At 43.8% G+C, this 18,930-nt stretch overlaps 1 protein-coding gene across 1 annotated transcript in view; it reads right to left on the bottom strand.

Moving 5' to 3' along the window:
* Nucleotides 1-568: 568 nt before the first annotated feature.
* LOC119389266 (DNA replication ATP-dependent helicase/nuclease DNA2-like) overlaps nt 569-18,930 on the bottom strand; it is a 32,575-nt gene continuing 14,213 nt past the window's right edge. The window contains 13 exon segments of the mRNA XM_037656468.2: nt 569-783; nt 2,424-2,603; nt 3,675-3,969; nt 4,555-4,641; nt 4,941-5,134; nt 10,501-10,745; nt 11,219-11,360; nt 11,362-11,524; nt 13,457-13,741; nt 14,481-14,672; nt 16,020-16,273; nt 18,080-18,226; nt 18,228-18,372. Coding sequence (XP_037512396.1) covers nt 580-783; nt 2,424-2,603; nt 3,675-3,969; nt 4,555-4,641; nt 4,941-5,134; nt 10,501-10,745; nt 11,219-11,360; nt 11,362-11,524; nt 13,457-13,741; nt 14,481-14,672; nt 16,020-16,273; nt 18,080-18,226; nt 18,228-18,372 — 2,533 coding nt within the window. The 3' untranslated portion in view covers nt 569-579.

An 18,930-nucleotide genomic window follows, 5' to 3' on the forward strand; every position in this document is an offset into this window, starting at 1 on the left:
ATTTAACCAAATCAATGGTATAGTTAACTTGCTCTTCATTGAAACAAACTAGCAATCAAAAGTTGTTCAACCAGGGCTAGTTAGTATGGCATACTGAAGGGTAGATGACGAGTGCCCTACAACAGGCAGCGCGTCATTTACCTTTCAAACTTGCAATAATGCTTGCATAAATGTTTTAAATACTGCCCAACTGAGAGTCCTAAACTTGAACCTGAAACCCATGAAGCAATGTTTTTTGATGGACGTACAGTTCGATATTATTGGAATGGCGTATCACCTGAAATGGCCCCATTACACTTTCACTCACGTGGCTGCCATGAGCTTGTAAAGTCGACACACAAATATGTAATACGCAGCTGCATAGAAAATGTTTATTATGAAAAGATACTTATATACATATGTAAAAATCACAATGCACCAACATGTCATTACTGTCACATACACATAGGCGTACAAAAGACACTCCTTTTGTTGTTAATTTTCCAGAACAGTCTCCTCGTAGCGAGATTCCTCTCCACTAACATGTCATTTCTGTCATATACATGTAGGCGTGCTAAAGTAAAGACAAACCTTTTGTTGTTAATTTTCCAGAACACTTTCTTTGTAGTGAGATTCATCTCCACTTTGCAGCCTCATAAACTGGTCTTCCCGCAGAAAACTCAGTAGCTTCTCGAATGGCTTGTACTTTCTCAGTGTTGAACTGCTGCCAACGATGATCAACTTGTGCCTTGCCCGACTCACGGCCACAGTGAGGCGCCTCTGATCATTCAGGATTTCAGTGTCCTGAGGTAGACATAAAAAGGATAAAGACAATGTCAGTGCAAGTAAAGCACTTTTACAGGTTGACATTTCACCATTTTTATCATACCGTTATTCTTCCAAGCATCATCAACTGCAACACTCCAAATAGGTGCTGAAGATCTTCAAACGCAATAAAAAACGTTTCTTTGTTTTCAAACTTGATTTATCGCATGTAACAACAGATCGACAACATACACCCATCGATAGGGTGGGCTTCTGCAGTTGTCGAATCTGTCTATGGATATTATAGAACACAAGGCCATTAAAGTATCTTTCAACTTCAACCAAAGCTAACCAACTGATTAAAGGTTTACAGTCGACGACCGATAATTCGGACTCCATGGGGAACGTAAATAAGTCCGAATTATCGAATGTCCGAAAAAACGAATGCGTGAGAAAAAAATGCTTTTATTGACACTTCAGGGTCTCGGTGGCCGAAAAAAGTTGTCAATGCCTTGCTGCCCGCACTTTGGCTTACGTGCAACCAAGTCCGCCTGTATCTCCGCCAGTGTGGTGTGATCGCTGTACGATGACGAGTTGGTTTCGTCCGTGAAGGCAACGCGTCTGTGCGACGCAGTTAGCGGTCGCACAAAGAGGCAGCATGAATGGCGGCGCGGCGCGTTTGGGTTCTCGCCTATTAAATGCGTGCACTACGCATGCAACTGTATCAGGCCACATGCACTATCGAGCAGTTGACTGAAGATGCTTATCATAAGGCTTGTCAGCGATTGAGCCGTACTGGCGCGTTTGCCACCTGCCGCCATCACACCTCCGTGCATTTCCACTGCTTATCCTAAACACATCGCCGCACGGCGCTGTCACCCCATAACACTTCGGTATCGCGACAAAGCTGACTTTCGGGCTCTGCTACTGTCGCAAACAGGTCGATTCGCGAAAGCGCTGGTTTGAACCTACGGGATGATAGATGCGGCAGAGGTGGGGGCTTCAATTATTGCCTTTCGGACCTGCAATTTGGGCAGAAAGTTCGAAAAATTGGACGCTGAAGAGTTTTAGCGTCCGAAATTTCCGACGTTCTTGACCATTGACGTCTATGAGGCTGGTGACGGTGGCGCGAAAGTGTCCGAATTTTCTAGCATGTCCGGAAAATCGGCCGTCCGAAATTGGCAGTTGACTGTATACTGAATCATATTGAATATGCATATTCCACAGTGGCAAGAAGAGCCTCGCACACCCTTCCAATTTTTTATTGATATCACACGAGCGCCGACTGCGGGATACGGTAATTTCTAATATAGGCGAGAAGCAGCAAAATCAGCGATACAACGATCAGTGTCATACTGGCTTTCTGAACACACGATCATGAAGATAAAGTGCATATTCATCTCTAAATAAACAGCATAGCAGACGGCGCCCATGCACCTGCGTGCTCTCTGTGTTTGCGCATCATATAGGAAATATCGTTACTTCTCGCCTATATTAGGCACTACCATGTCCAGGGGTCCATGTTAGCACAATATTATTTAAAATGCAAGAGTGTACATGCATGCAGACAGTTCAGTCCTGCAAAAATGGTAGTTTTTAACCTGTTTACATAATTGATGATATGATGAGGTTCCTTTTGTTGAAATCATCAATCCTGAATTAAAAGAGCATGCACGTACCTTGCTTTCTCCCTCATACTTCTTCACGCAGGACAGCAGGACGACGCTTTTCTCTTTGCCCTGAAACTGGTCCACTGTACTGATATCCACTTGCGCTACACTAGAGACAGCTTGCTTCAAGAGCTGCACTTGGTTTCGGAACGGGGTGATCACTCCAACTTCTTCCGGAGGCAGTCCTCCCTGCCGCAAATCAAAGACAGCAAAAGGTAAAGGCTTTTGTACACATCCAGGATTGTTATTCAAGAAAAAAAAAAGGCTGCATTAAGACAAAACAAAATAAAGCGAGAAAGTAATTGTCGCCTGTTTTTTTAGTTCACAACAAGAAGAAAAAAGAACAGTGGTAAAGAGTCCCCAAATTTTGAGCAGCATGGCCAAACACATAGCAGCAGGACATGCTTCACATAAACTTCTTCCATGCGCTTATTCAGCCACCATTCTTTGATGCTCTGCCTCTCCAGTCAGTGAGAGGACTTCCAGTAGTCCCACACTAAATATAATCATTCTTTATTGTTGCAGTACTATGAGAAGCTTTGGCTTAAGTACCAATCAGTGTAGAACCCAGCACCATGCAAGTACATGAAACTATCAACTTGGAACTCAGGCTTCTCTGAACGCAGTAACACAGAGCACAGGTGGTGAAGAGCTTAAATCCACAACAGCCTGCCAATTAGTGAATGTTCCGTAGATCACACATTCTGACACAAAGGCACCGCTGAAACAGAATATGTGAATGCAGACAGCAGAACACTGATCTCGTAAGGGCTATCAAACCGTACACTTTAAAATAAACCGAGAAATATGATCTTTGTGTGTCACCCTGACCCAGTGATATAAGCTGTGGATAACCTCCCTTGCCTCAACTCCCATTTTTCACTTAGAACCGACAAAACGCTTTATTCCTCAGCCGACCCACTATCACCATCATATAGTACACAAAATATGATAGAACTTTCTTCTCCTGTGGTAGATGACACCAGACACACAATACAATATGCAAATTTTCATTTTCACACATGAAACCTTGTGTAATTATTTCACTGAGTGTGTACTGAGGTAGTGCATGTGAGAATATACTATGTATATACAGCCTCCTCACCCAGTGTATGTACTACATACATATATAGTATATATACAAGGTGAAGAGAATGTTAAAGTTCAGGGCACACTCTGAAAGTCAACAGTGGCACCCTGAAAACAAAAGGTTTAGGAATTTCTGCACCACATGATTTACATGTACCACGAAAAGCGTACCTTGAGCAAAACGCGAACTAGCTGCACTATAATGGTGACTTCGATCCCACTAGCAGTGCCCTTGCTGCTGCTGCAGTCTCCCTCTTGGCTTGGTGGCAGATCGTCGGTGCACACGAACACAACTGAGTTCTTTAGTTCTGTGGAAATGGCCTTCAAGATCCAGCAATCCGTAGGCAGAACATGACTCAATGTGGACGAAAGATTGGGCAATGACAGGCTTGCATTGGCTACATCGTCGGAACCACACTCCAGTTGGCCAGCATAGGTCAGCTTGTTACACACAGTAGTGATCTCTCTGAAATGCGAATGAGCAGTTACATGTATACTTATATACTATCACGCTAAAATGAAAAATGGGCGCAACAAAAGAAACTGGAAGTTGTTTTATTTTGCCATGAAATGCGTGAGCGTAGGTAAAAACACTGTGACATAGATTCATGCACACTTAGTTTTTGGCTAGAATTCACTTAGCACCACACGTGCCATGGCGTAAGATGTGAGCCTGAATAGCCCAAATGTGGGCTATTCAGGTTGCATGATGATTACATGTTGCAAATTTAGGTAATCAGTAAGCATATGATGTGTTAGCATAAGCACTTGCTTCCCGTTTATGTGTGGTTTTCATGTACTGAGTCAGTATAGTGAGATGGAAACATATGGATCGTGAGGAACAACTGAAGGAAGAGTTACTTTAAACGCCCTGTACTGTTTCAACAATGTGAACAATATAAACTACATATTAATTTCTTAAACTTAATCTGGGTAAGGAGAATACAATGCTAACAACCTGAACGAGGAAACTAGCAAGTGGAAAAAAAATACTATAGAACCGGCTTTATTAGTCAAACGATGCACTCTGGGATGGCAGAACCAAATTTACCTGTTCATCCTGTACTGAACGGGTAGTACAACTGTGTTCTCTGGTCTTTCCAGCCTTGCAAACAAGCTGACGTCCATGCCTTTCTTTCTGAAAAGATCACAATGCAACAATCAGTGCACGCGGACTCGGGAACATTCAGCGTTCATTCAACATGTAAGCATGATACGCTAAGCAAGGCAACAAGACTGACCTCTATGCCTACCCTTTCAAGCCGATACGCGTCGTACGAGGTTTTTAATGACACGCATGCCCAAGGCTACAAACCAAACAAAATATTCTAGATTGAATATTGTGCCTGGCAATTACATTCCTGTTACTATACCAAGAGTGAAGGCAAAAGAAAGTTTAGGAGATTATTTGAGAATGTGTGAATGGGACTAACATACCTCGCATCCTCACTTTGCACCACTGGTGGCAATTGCTGAGTGTCGCCGACAAGTACAAAGGAACGAGCCAGGAAAAGAGGTCCCAAGCAGGCAGGTTGTAAAGCCTGAGAAGCCTCGTCCACAATGCACGCATCGAAGCGCAGCCTCTTGAGTAGTCCTTGACCCGAGCCCAGACAAGTGCAGGCAACTACAAGCTGCACAAAAGAGGGAAGGAACACCCATGAGGAACATTTATTGATGGGCCAGAATGAATGAGCCACAGATTATTGTTTTTCGTGCCAACTTACTACTGTGACAATCAAATTAAATGAATTGAAGAGCAGCCGGCTGTGTAGCTATGGAGGAAGCTTGTAATCGATGGACTTCCCGAAGGTTGAGTTGAAGATGATGTAGAAAGAGCTTCAAGAGCAGAGGTCTAACAATGCGGCAGTTCTTTGAGCATGGTGTACTTGGTCAGCGTGACCAAGGTACTCATGGTGCAACACACTGAGCTGAGCAAAGCTGAACTAAAGGCACACATAGAAGTGACACTAGCACAGAGACAGAGTGCAAGGGAAGGCAGAGGAACAGTTCGTATGACGGACAGCGTAAAAAGCACCATGCTGTTACACAAGAAATGATTGCAAACAACCACGAAGGTATGGCGGTATTGGCTGTGATGACAAGCTTAGGCATGGGTCACTAGTAAAGTGGTGTCACCTTCGTAACTAGGCAGTGTAGGTGAGCTTGTAAAGGCTACTGTGCCTATGCCCACAGTAACCAGTGCTTGTACACCTTTAGTGATCACCTCAATGACATCAAAAGGAAGATTTTAAGCCTTGAATTTATTGGAGGATGTAGTTCTTGATTACCAAATTGTTGAGATTTGCTGATAGAGGTTGCTCGGTCGACAGCTCATGAATAAAACAGAAGGCCATTGGCAACTTGCGACAGATTTATCTGTTTGCGTGGCAAGAACAAATGGCAGGCTAAGTATGGCATTGCAATTCTTTTTATAGGCATTTGACAGTTCATCCAACAGAACATACAGGAGGTGGCTTAGTGTGAAAGAGATGCACCTTGTGTCTCGCAAGGCCATAGAAGCAAATTATCTAGTTGCCTGGTGTACACCAAGGATCTTCCACGTAGTCATTCTGTGGCACTAACCAACAGTGAAATGGAAGCAGTGTTCCTGTTGATGTTTGAAATGCAGCACAGGCCGCCATTGTGGACCTTGTGATGACTTGAGTATAGCTGTGGTGTGCAGCAACAAGGGGCTGATGGTGGGCAGGAATGCACTCAGCAAGTTGTTCCTTGATTGTGTGCCCCTGTCTAAGGATCAACAGAGAGATGTACTTGTGTTCGAAATCTGTCAAGGTTGAAGCTTCAGCTAGGTGGTTTGCCATATTCAAATCGGAAACAGTGCAGAATAGAAGAACGCAGGAGAGAGAGAGCGAGAAAAAAAGAGTGCTCTGTGTGTGCCTCTACTGCGTCCCCGTATTTTGTGCTGTTTCCAGTTTATGTGTGAGGATGGCCACTGGCCAGCCACCTCTTTGCAAACATACAACATAATCTGCACAATCATTGAAGTGTCACTGGTGACAATGATCAAACCAGAAAGCAGGCCTACCAGCAAGGTTGAATTACATGTTGAAAGCCATTGTTTGGATAGCTCATCATGAATTCACCAGAAAGTCACAATCTCAACAACAATGTTGCTGCTTTTCGTCAACAGAGCAAGAAATTCATCACTGTCGACTCCTGTTAAAGTATTACTGATCTCGTCACTTTCTAATATCGTTATCAACACGCATGCGGAGGTCCATGACATCTTAGATTTAGCTTATGGAGGTTTTGCTGCTCCGCTATGCCATTCATAAATCTTTCTGGCACAATGCTTTCAGACAGCAGGTTAGCCGGACAATTCCATGAAGCCATTTATTAATTTCGCCCAGTTCTTAAGGTCAGGCTTGTGATTTTAGTACCATGACTTTTCTACATTGCTCAAACACAAAATGACGTTCATTTACTTGCCTTCATTTGATTGGATATGGTTGCACATTGTTTTCTATAAGGCAACCCAATTTTCCACATCACAACCCTCTTGTCTGCTGCAAGGATGGTATCCGCTGATAAAACAGGGCACAGAGGCCAACAAGCATGGCTATACGTTTCCAGGCATAACGATCACAGACAGCCAAGTCTGGCTATGATCTTCAAGGTTTGAAGGTGTATTGACTAGCACCTCCATCAGGTGAAAGAACGGTTTGTTATTCACAGGCAGAACGGTCACAACGAAGAATATTGTCGCAGGCGTGGTCTGAGATGCAGCGAGCTGCCTGAGTGAATCCAAGCTTAGCGATGGCGATCTGAGCGTCTCCTTGTACACCAAACTTCTTTGCTACACACTGCAAATGCACATTATAGAACAGAAAGAAAAATATAAATGAATAGAAAAAGAAAAGTGCACAAAGAACTATTTAATTGAGAAATAAACAAAACACTTTTTCAGAAATAGCTGTTGTGAGCTCTTCTTTTCAGCTGAAATGGCATTGATACTGCATCAAATGAATGCTTGAATAAAGTCTTAACTACGAGCACAGCTATGTCACAAGGTTCACACAAATTAATCCACATCATAATGTCATCACAAACTTACTGCAAGATCCAATGCAGATACATAACGGCCTAATCAGTGGCATTTTTATTGTAGCGAACGCACATTGAATACACGTGGAAATTCCACCGCTTTTGCAATCATGTGTGCTTTTCCTTCATGTAAACTAGACAGTGAATTTTTTTCTTGCCTTTGTCAGCCTGTATGTTTCACTTCAGAATAGGTACGCGGCTTTAACTGAGGAAACCGACCTTAGCGTTGACGCAATGAATGATAATCTGACTAGTATCATTAAGGAGTGTGCAGTGGAAGTCGGGGGTACAGTCGTTAGACAGGACACTGGTAAGCTATCCCAAGAGACGAAAAACCTCATTAAGAAACGTCAAGCCATGAAAGCCTCAAATGCAACAGACAAAATAGAGCTGGCGGAGCTTTCGAAGTTGATCAATAGGCGTAAAGTAGCCGACATAAGAAAGTATAATATGGAGAGAATTGAGCATGCTCTAAAGAACGGAAGAATCCTCAAAGCTACGAAGACAAAACTGTGCATAGGCAAAAATCAGATGTATGCATTAAGGGACAAGGATGGCAAGGTCACAACCAATATGGATAGAATAGTTGAGGTAGCGGAAGAGTTCTACAGAGATCTGTACAGCAGCCGAGACAGTCAGGATGATAACGTAAGAAGCAGTAATATCCCAGAGGAATCTGACATCCCACCAGTATTAACAGGAGAAGTAAAGAAAGCCCTAAAGGGAATGCAAAGAGGCAAAGCCGCTGGTGAGGATCAGGTAACATCAGACCTGTTGAAAGACGGTGGAGAGATTATGTTAGAGAAACTGGCCACCCTGTATACGAAGTGTCTCGACAGGGAGGATACCAGAATCTTGTAAGAATGCCAACATCATCTTGATCCATAAGAAAGGGGACGTCAAGGACCTGAAAAATTACAGGCCCATCAGCTTACTGTCCGTTGTCTACAAGCTATTCACAAAAGTAATTGCTAACAGAATTAATACGACATTAGAGTTTAATCAACCAAGGGAACAGGCAGGATTTCGTACAGGCTTCTCAACAATAGACCATATTCCATATTCATACTATCAATCAGGTGATAGAGAAATGCGCGGAATACAACCAACCCCTATACATAGCCTTCATAGATTACGAGAAGGCATTTGATTCGGTGGAGACATCAGCAGTCATGCAAGCACTGCGGAATCAGGGCATCGACGAAGCCTATATAAACATAATGGAAGAAATCTACAGCGCATCCACAGCCACTATAGTCCTTCATAAAGAAAGCGACAGAATCCCAATAAAGAAGGGCGTACGACAGGGAGACACGATCTCTCCAATGCTATTCACCGCGTGTTTACAGGAGGTTTTCAGGGCCCTAGATTGGGAAGAATTAGGGATAAGAGTTAATGGAGAGTATCTCAGTAACCTGCGATTCGCTGATGACATTGCATTGATGAGTAACGCGGGAGACGAATTACAGCTCATGATTACTGAACTGGATACGGAAAGTAGAAGAATAGGTCTGAAAATTAATATGCATAAAACTAAAGTAATGTGGAACAATCTTGGCAGAGAACAGCGCTTCGCGATAGGTGGCGAGACGCTGGAAGTTGTAAAGGAGTACGTCTACTTAGGACAGGTAGTAACCGCGGAGCCAAACCATGAGAGTGAAATAACTAGAAGAATAAGGATGGGATGGGGCTCATTTGGCAAGCATTATCAAATCATGAATAGTAGTCTACCACTATCTCTCAAGAGGAAGGTATATAACAGCTGCATCTTACCGGTACTTACCTACGGAGCAGAAACCTGGAGACTTACAAAGAGGGTTCAACTCAAATTGAGGACGACGCAGCGAGCGATGGAAAGGAAAATGATAGGTGTAACATTAAGAGACAGGAAGAGAGCAGAGTGGGTCAGGGAACAAACGGGGGTTAAGGATATCATAGTTGAAATTAAGAAGAAGAAATGGATGTGGGCCGGCCACGTAGCACGTCGGCAGGATAACCGGTGGTCATTAAGGGTAACTGACTGGATTCCAAGAGAGGGCAAACGCGTGAGGGGAAGACAGAAAATTAGGTGGGTAGATGAGATTAAGAAGTTTGCAGGTATAACGTGGCAACAGAAAGCACAGGACCGGGTTGATTGGCGGAACATGGGAGAGGCCTTTGCCCTGCAGTGGGCGTAGACAGGCTGATGATGATGATGATGATGATGATGCTTACACAGTAAACCCTTATCATAACGAATCTGCTGGGGCAGGAAACTAAATTCATTATAAGCGGTGCCTTTTTAGGAATGGAGGAAATATAAGTGAGCCGTACTAACATATTTACATCTCAGCAGTGTTGGAGCTCATGTAATGTACACCGAAACAAAACCTTGCTCAATAGTTATGGCATTAGCGTGGCAAGATAAAGCTGATGACAATGACAGTTGCACTGTCCAATGGCTATCATCTTGCTTTGAAGTTGGTCTCCCAAGGAACTGTTGCTATGTGTAAGATAGGGGGACCTTCACAGTGACTTATTCCTCAGCAGGTTAGTAAAGAAACATCAGTAATAGTACATGCCGAGCCTCCAACTTCAGGCTTTGCATTAAGCAGAGCCCAGTGCTACTGTACTTCAGATCATGGGTGCAGGCAGGGTGGTGCAAAAGCGGCACTGCCACCGCCACACCAGTGCTCCCCCCTCCCCCACCGTGAGGCAACACGGGTTTGCACCCCTCAAGACAAAATCCTGCTGACGCCCATGCTTTGAATTGTGAATATTCTTCTAATAAAGCAATGTTGTTGTAACAAAGGTTTGCTCAAATAAAGGTCAGACATAATGAAAGTGCTCTCGTGTCATATGACAGCCTCCTGTCTCGTGTCAGATATAAGGAGTTCAACTAGGACTAAGTTCTCTGTAAACACAGGCTTGATGGCCAGCACACGAAGCTTACTTGGCTCTCGTAAAACTCCTGTAGTCCCCGAGTGGTAGTGATGGCTGCCGTCAGGTTGCTTGAGCTGAACTCTCTGACGTCCGGATGAACCTTGCTGGTTGCACCGAGTCTCACAAAGGGCACACCACGTGCCTTTAGCTTCAGCAAAACGCTGTCCACGCCGCTGTGTGTATAGCTTGTCAATAGGACCCGCTTTTTGAGAAGCACCAGGGTTTGAACCAACGCAGCAATAGTAGTGGTTTTGCCTGAAACAAGACGTGCAAAGTCGTAAGGTCAGATGGGTGGCGCAACAGTTGTCAGCTACGGAAAGGCTAACAAGTAGAACATTTTCTGCAACTTACGGTGTAGAATTTGCAGCAGCCAATGAAATTATTGACGCAAAGACGAACATTTGTAAGTGAACAGCGAAAAAACTGAGGACTTAACGGGACAAAGGTATATGTTGACTTCCAGTTGGCAGTTCAATGCAATGCAGTGCAATGCGGATCCAATGTAGTGCATTCTGATTGGTTGTGGCAAAAGCGCAGCCAGATTGTTCATTTACTTATTTGTCATAACGTCAAATGGCTCTCAAGAACAGCATGTGAATTGTCCTCAAAACTTTTTATTTGCAACTGGATAATGGAGATCTACTATGTTTTAAATAGTCGTGGTTACAATCACCTTCCTAGAAATTACGAGAAAAATCAAAACTTCGTAATAATTTAAGAGCAGACACCTGTTCCTGGCATTCCCTTGAAGAGTATGTAATCGTCGCTCGTCAGAAACTTGAGAATGGCTCGGCGCTGGAATTGGTTCAGGGGCTTGAGCACGGCATGGCACGAAACAGCTATCTCCTTGGGCAAGGTCTTGCGGTACAAAGGCACTGGATAGGTCAATGACCAGCGACCTCAGCCTGTCGGACTCGGGCTCAGCACACATGAGCCTCGCCAAGTTGGAATAGCTGATGGTGAATGAAGCTGATGAGAACATCTTGTCGACGCGGAATGTCTTTGTCTTCCACTCTTGGCAGGAGTGCATGTTCCTAGAGGGAATGAGAGAAGTGCTCAATGCGACACAAGTCCTATAACTTCAACAGACTGGTCTCGTCTACATTTAAAGGTGCTTGCTTGCGTGGAGATACCGACTGCTTTAAATTGATGGCAAGAAAGTGGCACCACAATAACAACATAGCTCACTACATCTAAGACATCCGCTGCTGATGTTTCAGATTATTGCTTACTAGATCAGTGTGGGTTATTTAGGAGATTCAGAAAATACCTCATGGAATAAACACACACACACACTGTTTTCAGCACAATCTGCACCAGAAAAAAAAAAGGAAATGTTGACATTTCTTTTCAAACGTCCTAATTGTAATTTTTAATGAGAAAGCCTCAGGTGCCTCATCAAACACACAAAGTGACTGTCGGAGTCAATGTGATTGATGCTAAACAATCATCATGTGATGATGTCACCTTATGACATCATCATGACGTTCAAGGAGAAAAAGAAGAATCGATTGAGAGAAAAGAAGAAGAAGGTGGCTTTCACCTGCTAGCCGTTTTAGGCAAAGGCATAAGAGACCATGTGACTTTTCTTTAGATACTGAAGAACGAAGTGTTAACAATGGACAAAGCATAAAAAGTTACAGCTTCGCCTCAATGGTGAAGCAATGAATGCAGTAGCAAGAAATTAAAAAGGTCACAGAAAGAACAGCAAGCAGCTAGGAACTTGCTGCACGCTGCTCAATAACGAAGAAGGATGTACGAAAAGAACGCACAGATATACACAGGACGAGCGCAAACTGTCACTGTTGTTGCTTCAACTAGCCCCTAGTACTTTGGCTTTCTAGCTAGCAATTCACTCCTTTCGCAAACACGGCCGCTGCAGCGAGCAAAGTGACCTTCGCGCGGTCTATAGCTTGAATGCAAACATTGTGGTGAGGGCACATGATTTACAAAGCTCGCCCTCAAGAGATAAGCGCGCAAGCATGCCCTGCATGTCAAAGTACAAGTCGGAGGTGCACATCCCAACTCCGGCGAAACACTAGAGTTTTATAATAGGGGACCCAAGAAATTGGCAGTCGCACATGAAGCCACGGCTTGTGTTCCCCGCTGACGTCAATTCTCGTCACTAAAATAAAGCTTCATTTGGGTCTGGTTGGTACATAATCATGGGATTCAAGTGTATATACATTGGCATATGAAAGAATAAAGCAGTTGTTAGTCAGCGCTTGTGCCGCATGTTTCTTTTCTTTGTGGGTGTCTTGTGTGCTTGCGCTGTAATTTTAGACTCAGGATTCTGGTCACGGTGTAAGATATATACTGTGATTCTGGTTCAGCCATCTCGTTTCTTTTATCCTGTGGCATAAGCCTACAAGAGCCAAAGCGTTCCCACTAGTAGACGCCACCGTGAGCCACGGGATGCTCTTCTTTTTCCCTGGCCGATCGGCCGCGACACTACAAACCCCAAAATGGAAAACTAGAGGCCGCCAATGACATGACGCAAATGCAGCGCGGGCAATGATGCAGCATGGCTTGCGTCTCGCATAATATTAATTTCGCCCCGTGTGGCATTCCGTGCGTTTCACCCAATGCCGCATTCATTTGAATTCTGCCATTAGTATACTGCAAACCGAATGGTGCATGGCGTAATTGTCTAAGGCAGCACGCTGAGGAGTGAGGGGTCGCAGGTTCGAATCCCCGGTTGCACGCATCAAAAATTTTTTCTTGAATAATATGTTTATTTGTGGCTTTTATATATATATAAATACATATACGAGACATCACGATGACGGCAAAAATCCGCTGAGAGTGTCTATATAATTGTTATCGCATTAAAAGGAATTCCAGCTTCAAAACATCAGTCTGAAATTCTTTCTCTCATCAGCACATTTATATACCTGCACTGACAATAGGGCAGTACACTTACATTAATTACGATTTGGTGATTATAAATGATGTTGCACGCTTACTTGTCCAAGTCCAGCACCACCTCATCGTTGGCTATGCTGGTCACAGAACCCGTAGCCACCGCAACGCAGGTCAAGCTCTCCTGTTCACTAACGGCAACACGATCGCCCACATGTAGGCCAAAGCACTTTGTGAAGCTTCCCAATGAAGAGCTACTACTCATGCTATGCCTGCCAAGGTGAGCCTTTCTGCAGAAAGTGTGCCGGAAGGAGGCTTGGTCACTGACGTATGAAACCTCCAGATTCTTGGCAAGTTCCACGTTACTGAAGCAAAGGCCCTTATGTTCCCTGAAACAGAACGATATAGAAGTAATGTGCGGCAGCATAAAATGATGAAGCTTTATTCACATGTACACCCTCCCAATTTTCTAACTTGAACGCGCGAGAGTCAATCGCCGAGTCGATAAGCACCGTATGACGGAGCACAGCAGCGAAATGAGTGAGAATGCGTGCAATGAACAGTCCAGTGCAGCTTTTGTCTGCCGGGCTGTTATGCGAAACAGACCCAACCCCACCTGCTTCTTTGTCTTTGCTTTTTCGTCCTGTTCTTGGCTTGCAGTGGCAGATATGTTTTTTTGCCTCAGAAAAGTGCCGAACGAACAAAAAAAGAAAAAAAAATTGTTGATACGCACATAGTTTAATCAGGGGGTGTATATCGCATCCCATCCATCTCAAGCGTGATCACTTGACCTTTTCTTTATAACTAGATGGCAGCGTTCAGAAAAGAGAAAGGGATGATGATAACGGTGCTCAAAAGAAGCAGGGGTGGTGTCCAGTTCCCAGAACAGCCTAGCAGAATACAGCTGTAAAGGACTGCTCATCGTGCGCACATGTGTATTCTCGTTCATTTCACTGTTGCGCTCTGTTACACGGCAGTTATCAACTCGGTGGTCGACGCTCGCGCATTCAGGTTAAAAAATTGGATGGCTGTACATCTACTTTCTAGATCTTGAAGACAGACAAGGCAGCAGGCACAACAAGAAGACATCGAAAGACTGCTATATGAAATGATAGTAAAGACACCCACCTTTTTGCAGCGTCTTCCACCCAGAAGCGATCTTGAAGGTCAAGCTTAGCATGCTTCATTTCCATATCCAACATGGCGCACCAATCCATGAAGTAGCGTGTGTGCTCAGCGCTCAAGTGCTTGACGCTGTCCGCAACAAACTGTGGCTCTGGCGGTCTCTCCAGCTGCGACACTGTACCTTCAGTTGAGTTTCTGAGTGTTGAAGGAAAAAGGCAAAAAATAATCTGCACATGAGCAGCAACCATCGCAACAATGTTTGCGATGCTAGCTATAAATTTCACTACTTCATCCATTGTAGATTATTCTGCTTAGTGTAAATCTAAAGAGACAGCAAAGGAGTAGAAACAGCCAAGTAAAATCTTTCTTTTCTTTACACGGAATTTTTCCGTTTCATCATGCTTACATTATGCTGATCAAAGCACTAACACACTCAAGAACAAGTTCTTTTGTAATACAATAAATCTTGTTGATGAGTTCTTGTTCATTATGTTTTCTCAGCACTTACGCTCTGAAGTGCCAGCCCCTGTTCAGACTCATGCTATTGGGGAATTCTGATCAAAAGTTACGTTTTCCTAGATGTGTTCTTTATTCATTGTCACCAAGCACATGTAACAACAGGGTTCGACTTTTGCACAACTGCAAAACAATCTAAGAAGCAAAGAAAAGGCACATGAAATTTTCCCACAAATACTGCTGCCAGACACACTTGTGGCACTTCTTTTTGACAGACTTTTATTCAATTAATGAAAGTTAATTAGGAAGTTAATAATATATAATTTTTGGGTTCTACATCCCAAGACCTCGATATGATTATAAGGTATGCCGTCGTGGAGGGCTCCGGAAATTTCGACCACCTGGAGTTCTTTAACATGCACCTAAATCCAAGTACATGGGCCTCTAGCATTTCACCTCCACTGAAATGCAGCCACCATGGACGAGATTCGATACCGCGACCTTTGGGTCAGCAGTCGAGCACCAGAGCCACTGGACTACTGCGGCGTTGCACAGTTTAAAGAGACACTAACGGGAAAAACAATTTTTTCTCATATTAGTAAATTACTCTTTCATGATACCAAAAACACCACGCTTGCTGTGAGAAGACGCTTGGTAAGTGAGAAAAGTACAAAAAGAAAATGCGGGTGGCGACGCCACCTTGAAGTTCCCACACCAGTCGCCGTGATTTCATAGATTTTGACGACGTCTACTACGGCCTACATAGTTCCTAATCAGTAAAGATGATGTACATTGTCTTCTGAGGGAGCCAAAGACAACACACAAAGTGTCAGGAAATTTTACTGAGCCAATGTAATCAAAGTACGAAAAAAAAAAAAAACGCTTTGAAATCCTGTGTGTCACGTTTGAAGATTTCGGCAGGAAATTTAAAAGTGAAACATTTGATACTGACTTTCTCATCTATTAGTAAACCTATGGTGGTGAAATTAGTGACACTAGAGTGTTTAGAGCGTAATTTATCAGTCTAACCTAATTTATTGTTTCACTATAGCGTCCCTTTTAGGAGACAAGGGCACGATCGTATACCTCCTGTAGATGGAGCAGGTTGTGGCATAGGGGCACTTTGGACAGAAGCGCTGGCTATCGATGGGTGCAGGCAGGGCACCGGTGGCATCAGCCAAGTAGGAGGCTAGCTCATTGCGCCTCTGCAGCAGGTCCCTGCGCTCAGCATGCCTGGAAGGCACTCGCTGCATGTCCACACAGTCGCGAATGTAGAGCAGGAGGCCCTCTTCCACATCTCCAGCCTGTCGTTCTGCCATCATCATCGTGTACAAGATAACCTGGACGGGAACATTTCCAGTCATTCGAGACACCCAAAGACACATTTTACCGCCAATGAAGCCAAGGGGGGCATTGTTTGTAGCTTTTAGCTGTAGTGTAGTAATTAGGAATTAAAGTTGATGGTGAATTAATTAAAGTGGACCTTTCATCTAATTTATTCCTTACACTTATGACATAATTACTACATTACCGCTAAAAACTACGAATTGTTCCCCATGCCCCCCTTGGCTTCACTGTCTGTTGGGTTGAACTAAGTTTTGTCTCACAAAGAAATGAGCCCTTAATTCGTTCCCTTTCGTTCTTCCAAAGACTGATTTTGACTTTTTCATGCCATTTGCTGTATAAACTGGTTTCTATACTACTTTGCAAATGCTGTATAAACTGGTGTATATACCGATCAACCGAGATGTGTAGGATCTGAAGGGATAACAAAATAGTTTTGATGTATCAGTGTCAATCTAGCATGCTTCACTGCAAGGCAGTTCTTTCCACGACTGGTTTGCTTCATCCCTAGACATGGCCGTGTTGCAGTGAAGTTTAAAGCAATTTCGTAGAAATACAGCAAAACGTCGCTGATGCGTTCTTGTTCTACACGATTTCCCGGTGCCAGCAATCATAATATTGTTAGCAAACGAAATTGCATGATGTTTCAGTGAATTTGGATTGTACCTTTTTCCCATTTTTCTTTATTTTTCATGAATGTATGAATGAAGTTCTTCTGTACAACCCTTGCTGCATGAGTCAACCATGTCTTGAAACACAAGCTATACTAGCTTTTATTTTCTCAATGGTATATAATTTTCTTCAGATTTGCTACCTTGTCTGACAGCATCTGCCAAAAGAATAATTACTGTGATACCTTTAGAAGAGCATCTGGAGGAATACAGTGTTCAATATATCAAACTTGCAAAAACTTCATCTACATTCTGCACTTTTGCATGCGATTCCCAAAAGGGTGTAACAGTGCAAGAGAACAGTAATACGGTATGCATAGCATCGATATGTCAGAGTTCGACTGCATACTATGCAACTATACTATGCAAACTCTATATCGTTTGCTGCCATCTGGCAGTGAACCCAGGTAATTTTTAGCTTTTCATTCTGGACACATTAAGCACAGTCACAGGTACCAAAGAAATGGTGCAAGCGCAATCTATGACAACCCGTTTCCATCACCAGAGAAACATGATGTTTCCTTGCAGCTCAGAGTCCTGCAAGCATTGCTACTTGAAGTGCCTCGGAGTGGACATGTTGCCCTACAAGTTGACTCTTAAAGGGCTCTAAACCACCCAGAGGTCAAAATTCATTGTGGTGTTGCAATTGTGCAAGAGTCTTCAACGAACATGCAGCCGCTAAAATTTTTCGAAACGATGCCATAATAGCGGAGCTACACACGTTTGATGATCCAAAAGCGGCCCCTGCTCGCTTCGCTCTTTCCTTTGCTACACTCCATTATTCGGCTTGTCCCTCCTCCTGGCCGAGTGCTCCTCCTTGCACAGCAAGGAGGAAGGGCAGCAAGCGTGTGCACCTGCGAGCAGACAAATAAGTTCTTTTTGTGGATGACATGACCAGATGTGAATGTTGACGTCACGGCCAATTCTGGGGATTACCGAAAGGCCCGGAGAGAAGAAATTGTTTCTTGGCACTTGTGGCGCACCTGTGGCTCCTTGCGCTGCCATGTTTGGCATTGTTGAATGTGATGGCATTCTGAACTCGAGTGCGCAGATTTACTTTGAAATGTTAAGAAATTATCGGAGGTGGTTTAGAGGCCCTTTAAGCCCACTGCAGGTTGAAAGATGGCTCACCTGACCCTTGTGTTCGGAAGAGAAGGTGTGTCGTCCAGTTTTGAGCTCGAGCGGCAGCACTCGCCGCTTGTTGTGAACCTTGACCTCTAGTGTTGCATCCACCTTGCCCTTGATACCGAGGCGCGGGCACCAGTAGTTATCCTCAATAGTCCCTCACTGCTGTCACTAGTAAACCCTGCTTTCCATTAGCGTGAGGCTTGGAGCTCATGTAGTCCTCTGTCCAGTGTGATATGTTGGGAAGAAGCTTCAACAGCAGTTCTTTCACCTCAGCCTCGGTAGTGTTGAGGCTGTACCTAGAAGCAAAAGAAAACGAAAGAGACACAGTTGCTGAAAGTGCTCATAGAGCTCCACTTCATTGCAAACAGAGTGTTGCACATTTGCCGCTTCGGTTACAAGTGGTGCTGGCCAACACTCCCAGGTATTACATGCGCAGAAATACTCAACAAAGTAGATGGGGAAGCGTCTTAAGTCGTAGCTCAATTAGTAGAGCATCGGACAGGTAATTTGGAGGTTGTTGGTATGGGTACCACCGACGGAGAGGGTGCTTTTCACTCTAATTCATTTTAATTTATGTCACAACTACTAAACTACAGTTAAACACATCGATTATTGTCCTCTACGATTTCCTTGGCAATTTAATTGTCTCTTGGTTTAATTTGGTTGTGTCTAACAAAAAAACAAGCCCCTCAAACAATTCCCTTTCTTTCGATGAGACTGTACTAGATTTAGCTGCAACTTCTTTGTATGAAGTGAATAAAGAGTTGGCTATGCAACTAAGATAGCTGTCGATGCAAAATGCAATTACAGGGCTTAATGAACCTTAATAAGTGGCAGCTCGCACAATACTGAAG

This window comes from Rhipicephalus sanguineus, chromosome 4 (genome assembly GCF_013339695.2).
Source record: "Rhipicephalus sanguineus isolate Rsan-2018 chromosome 4, BIME_Rsan_1.4, whole genome shotgun sequence".
Classification (NCBI taxonomy): Eukaryota; Metazoa; Arthropoda; class Arachnida; order Ixodida; family Ixodidae; genus Rhipicephalus; species Rhipicephalus sanguineus.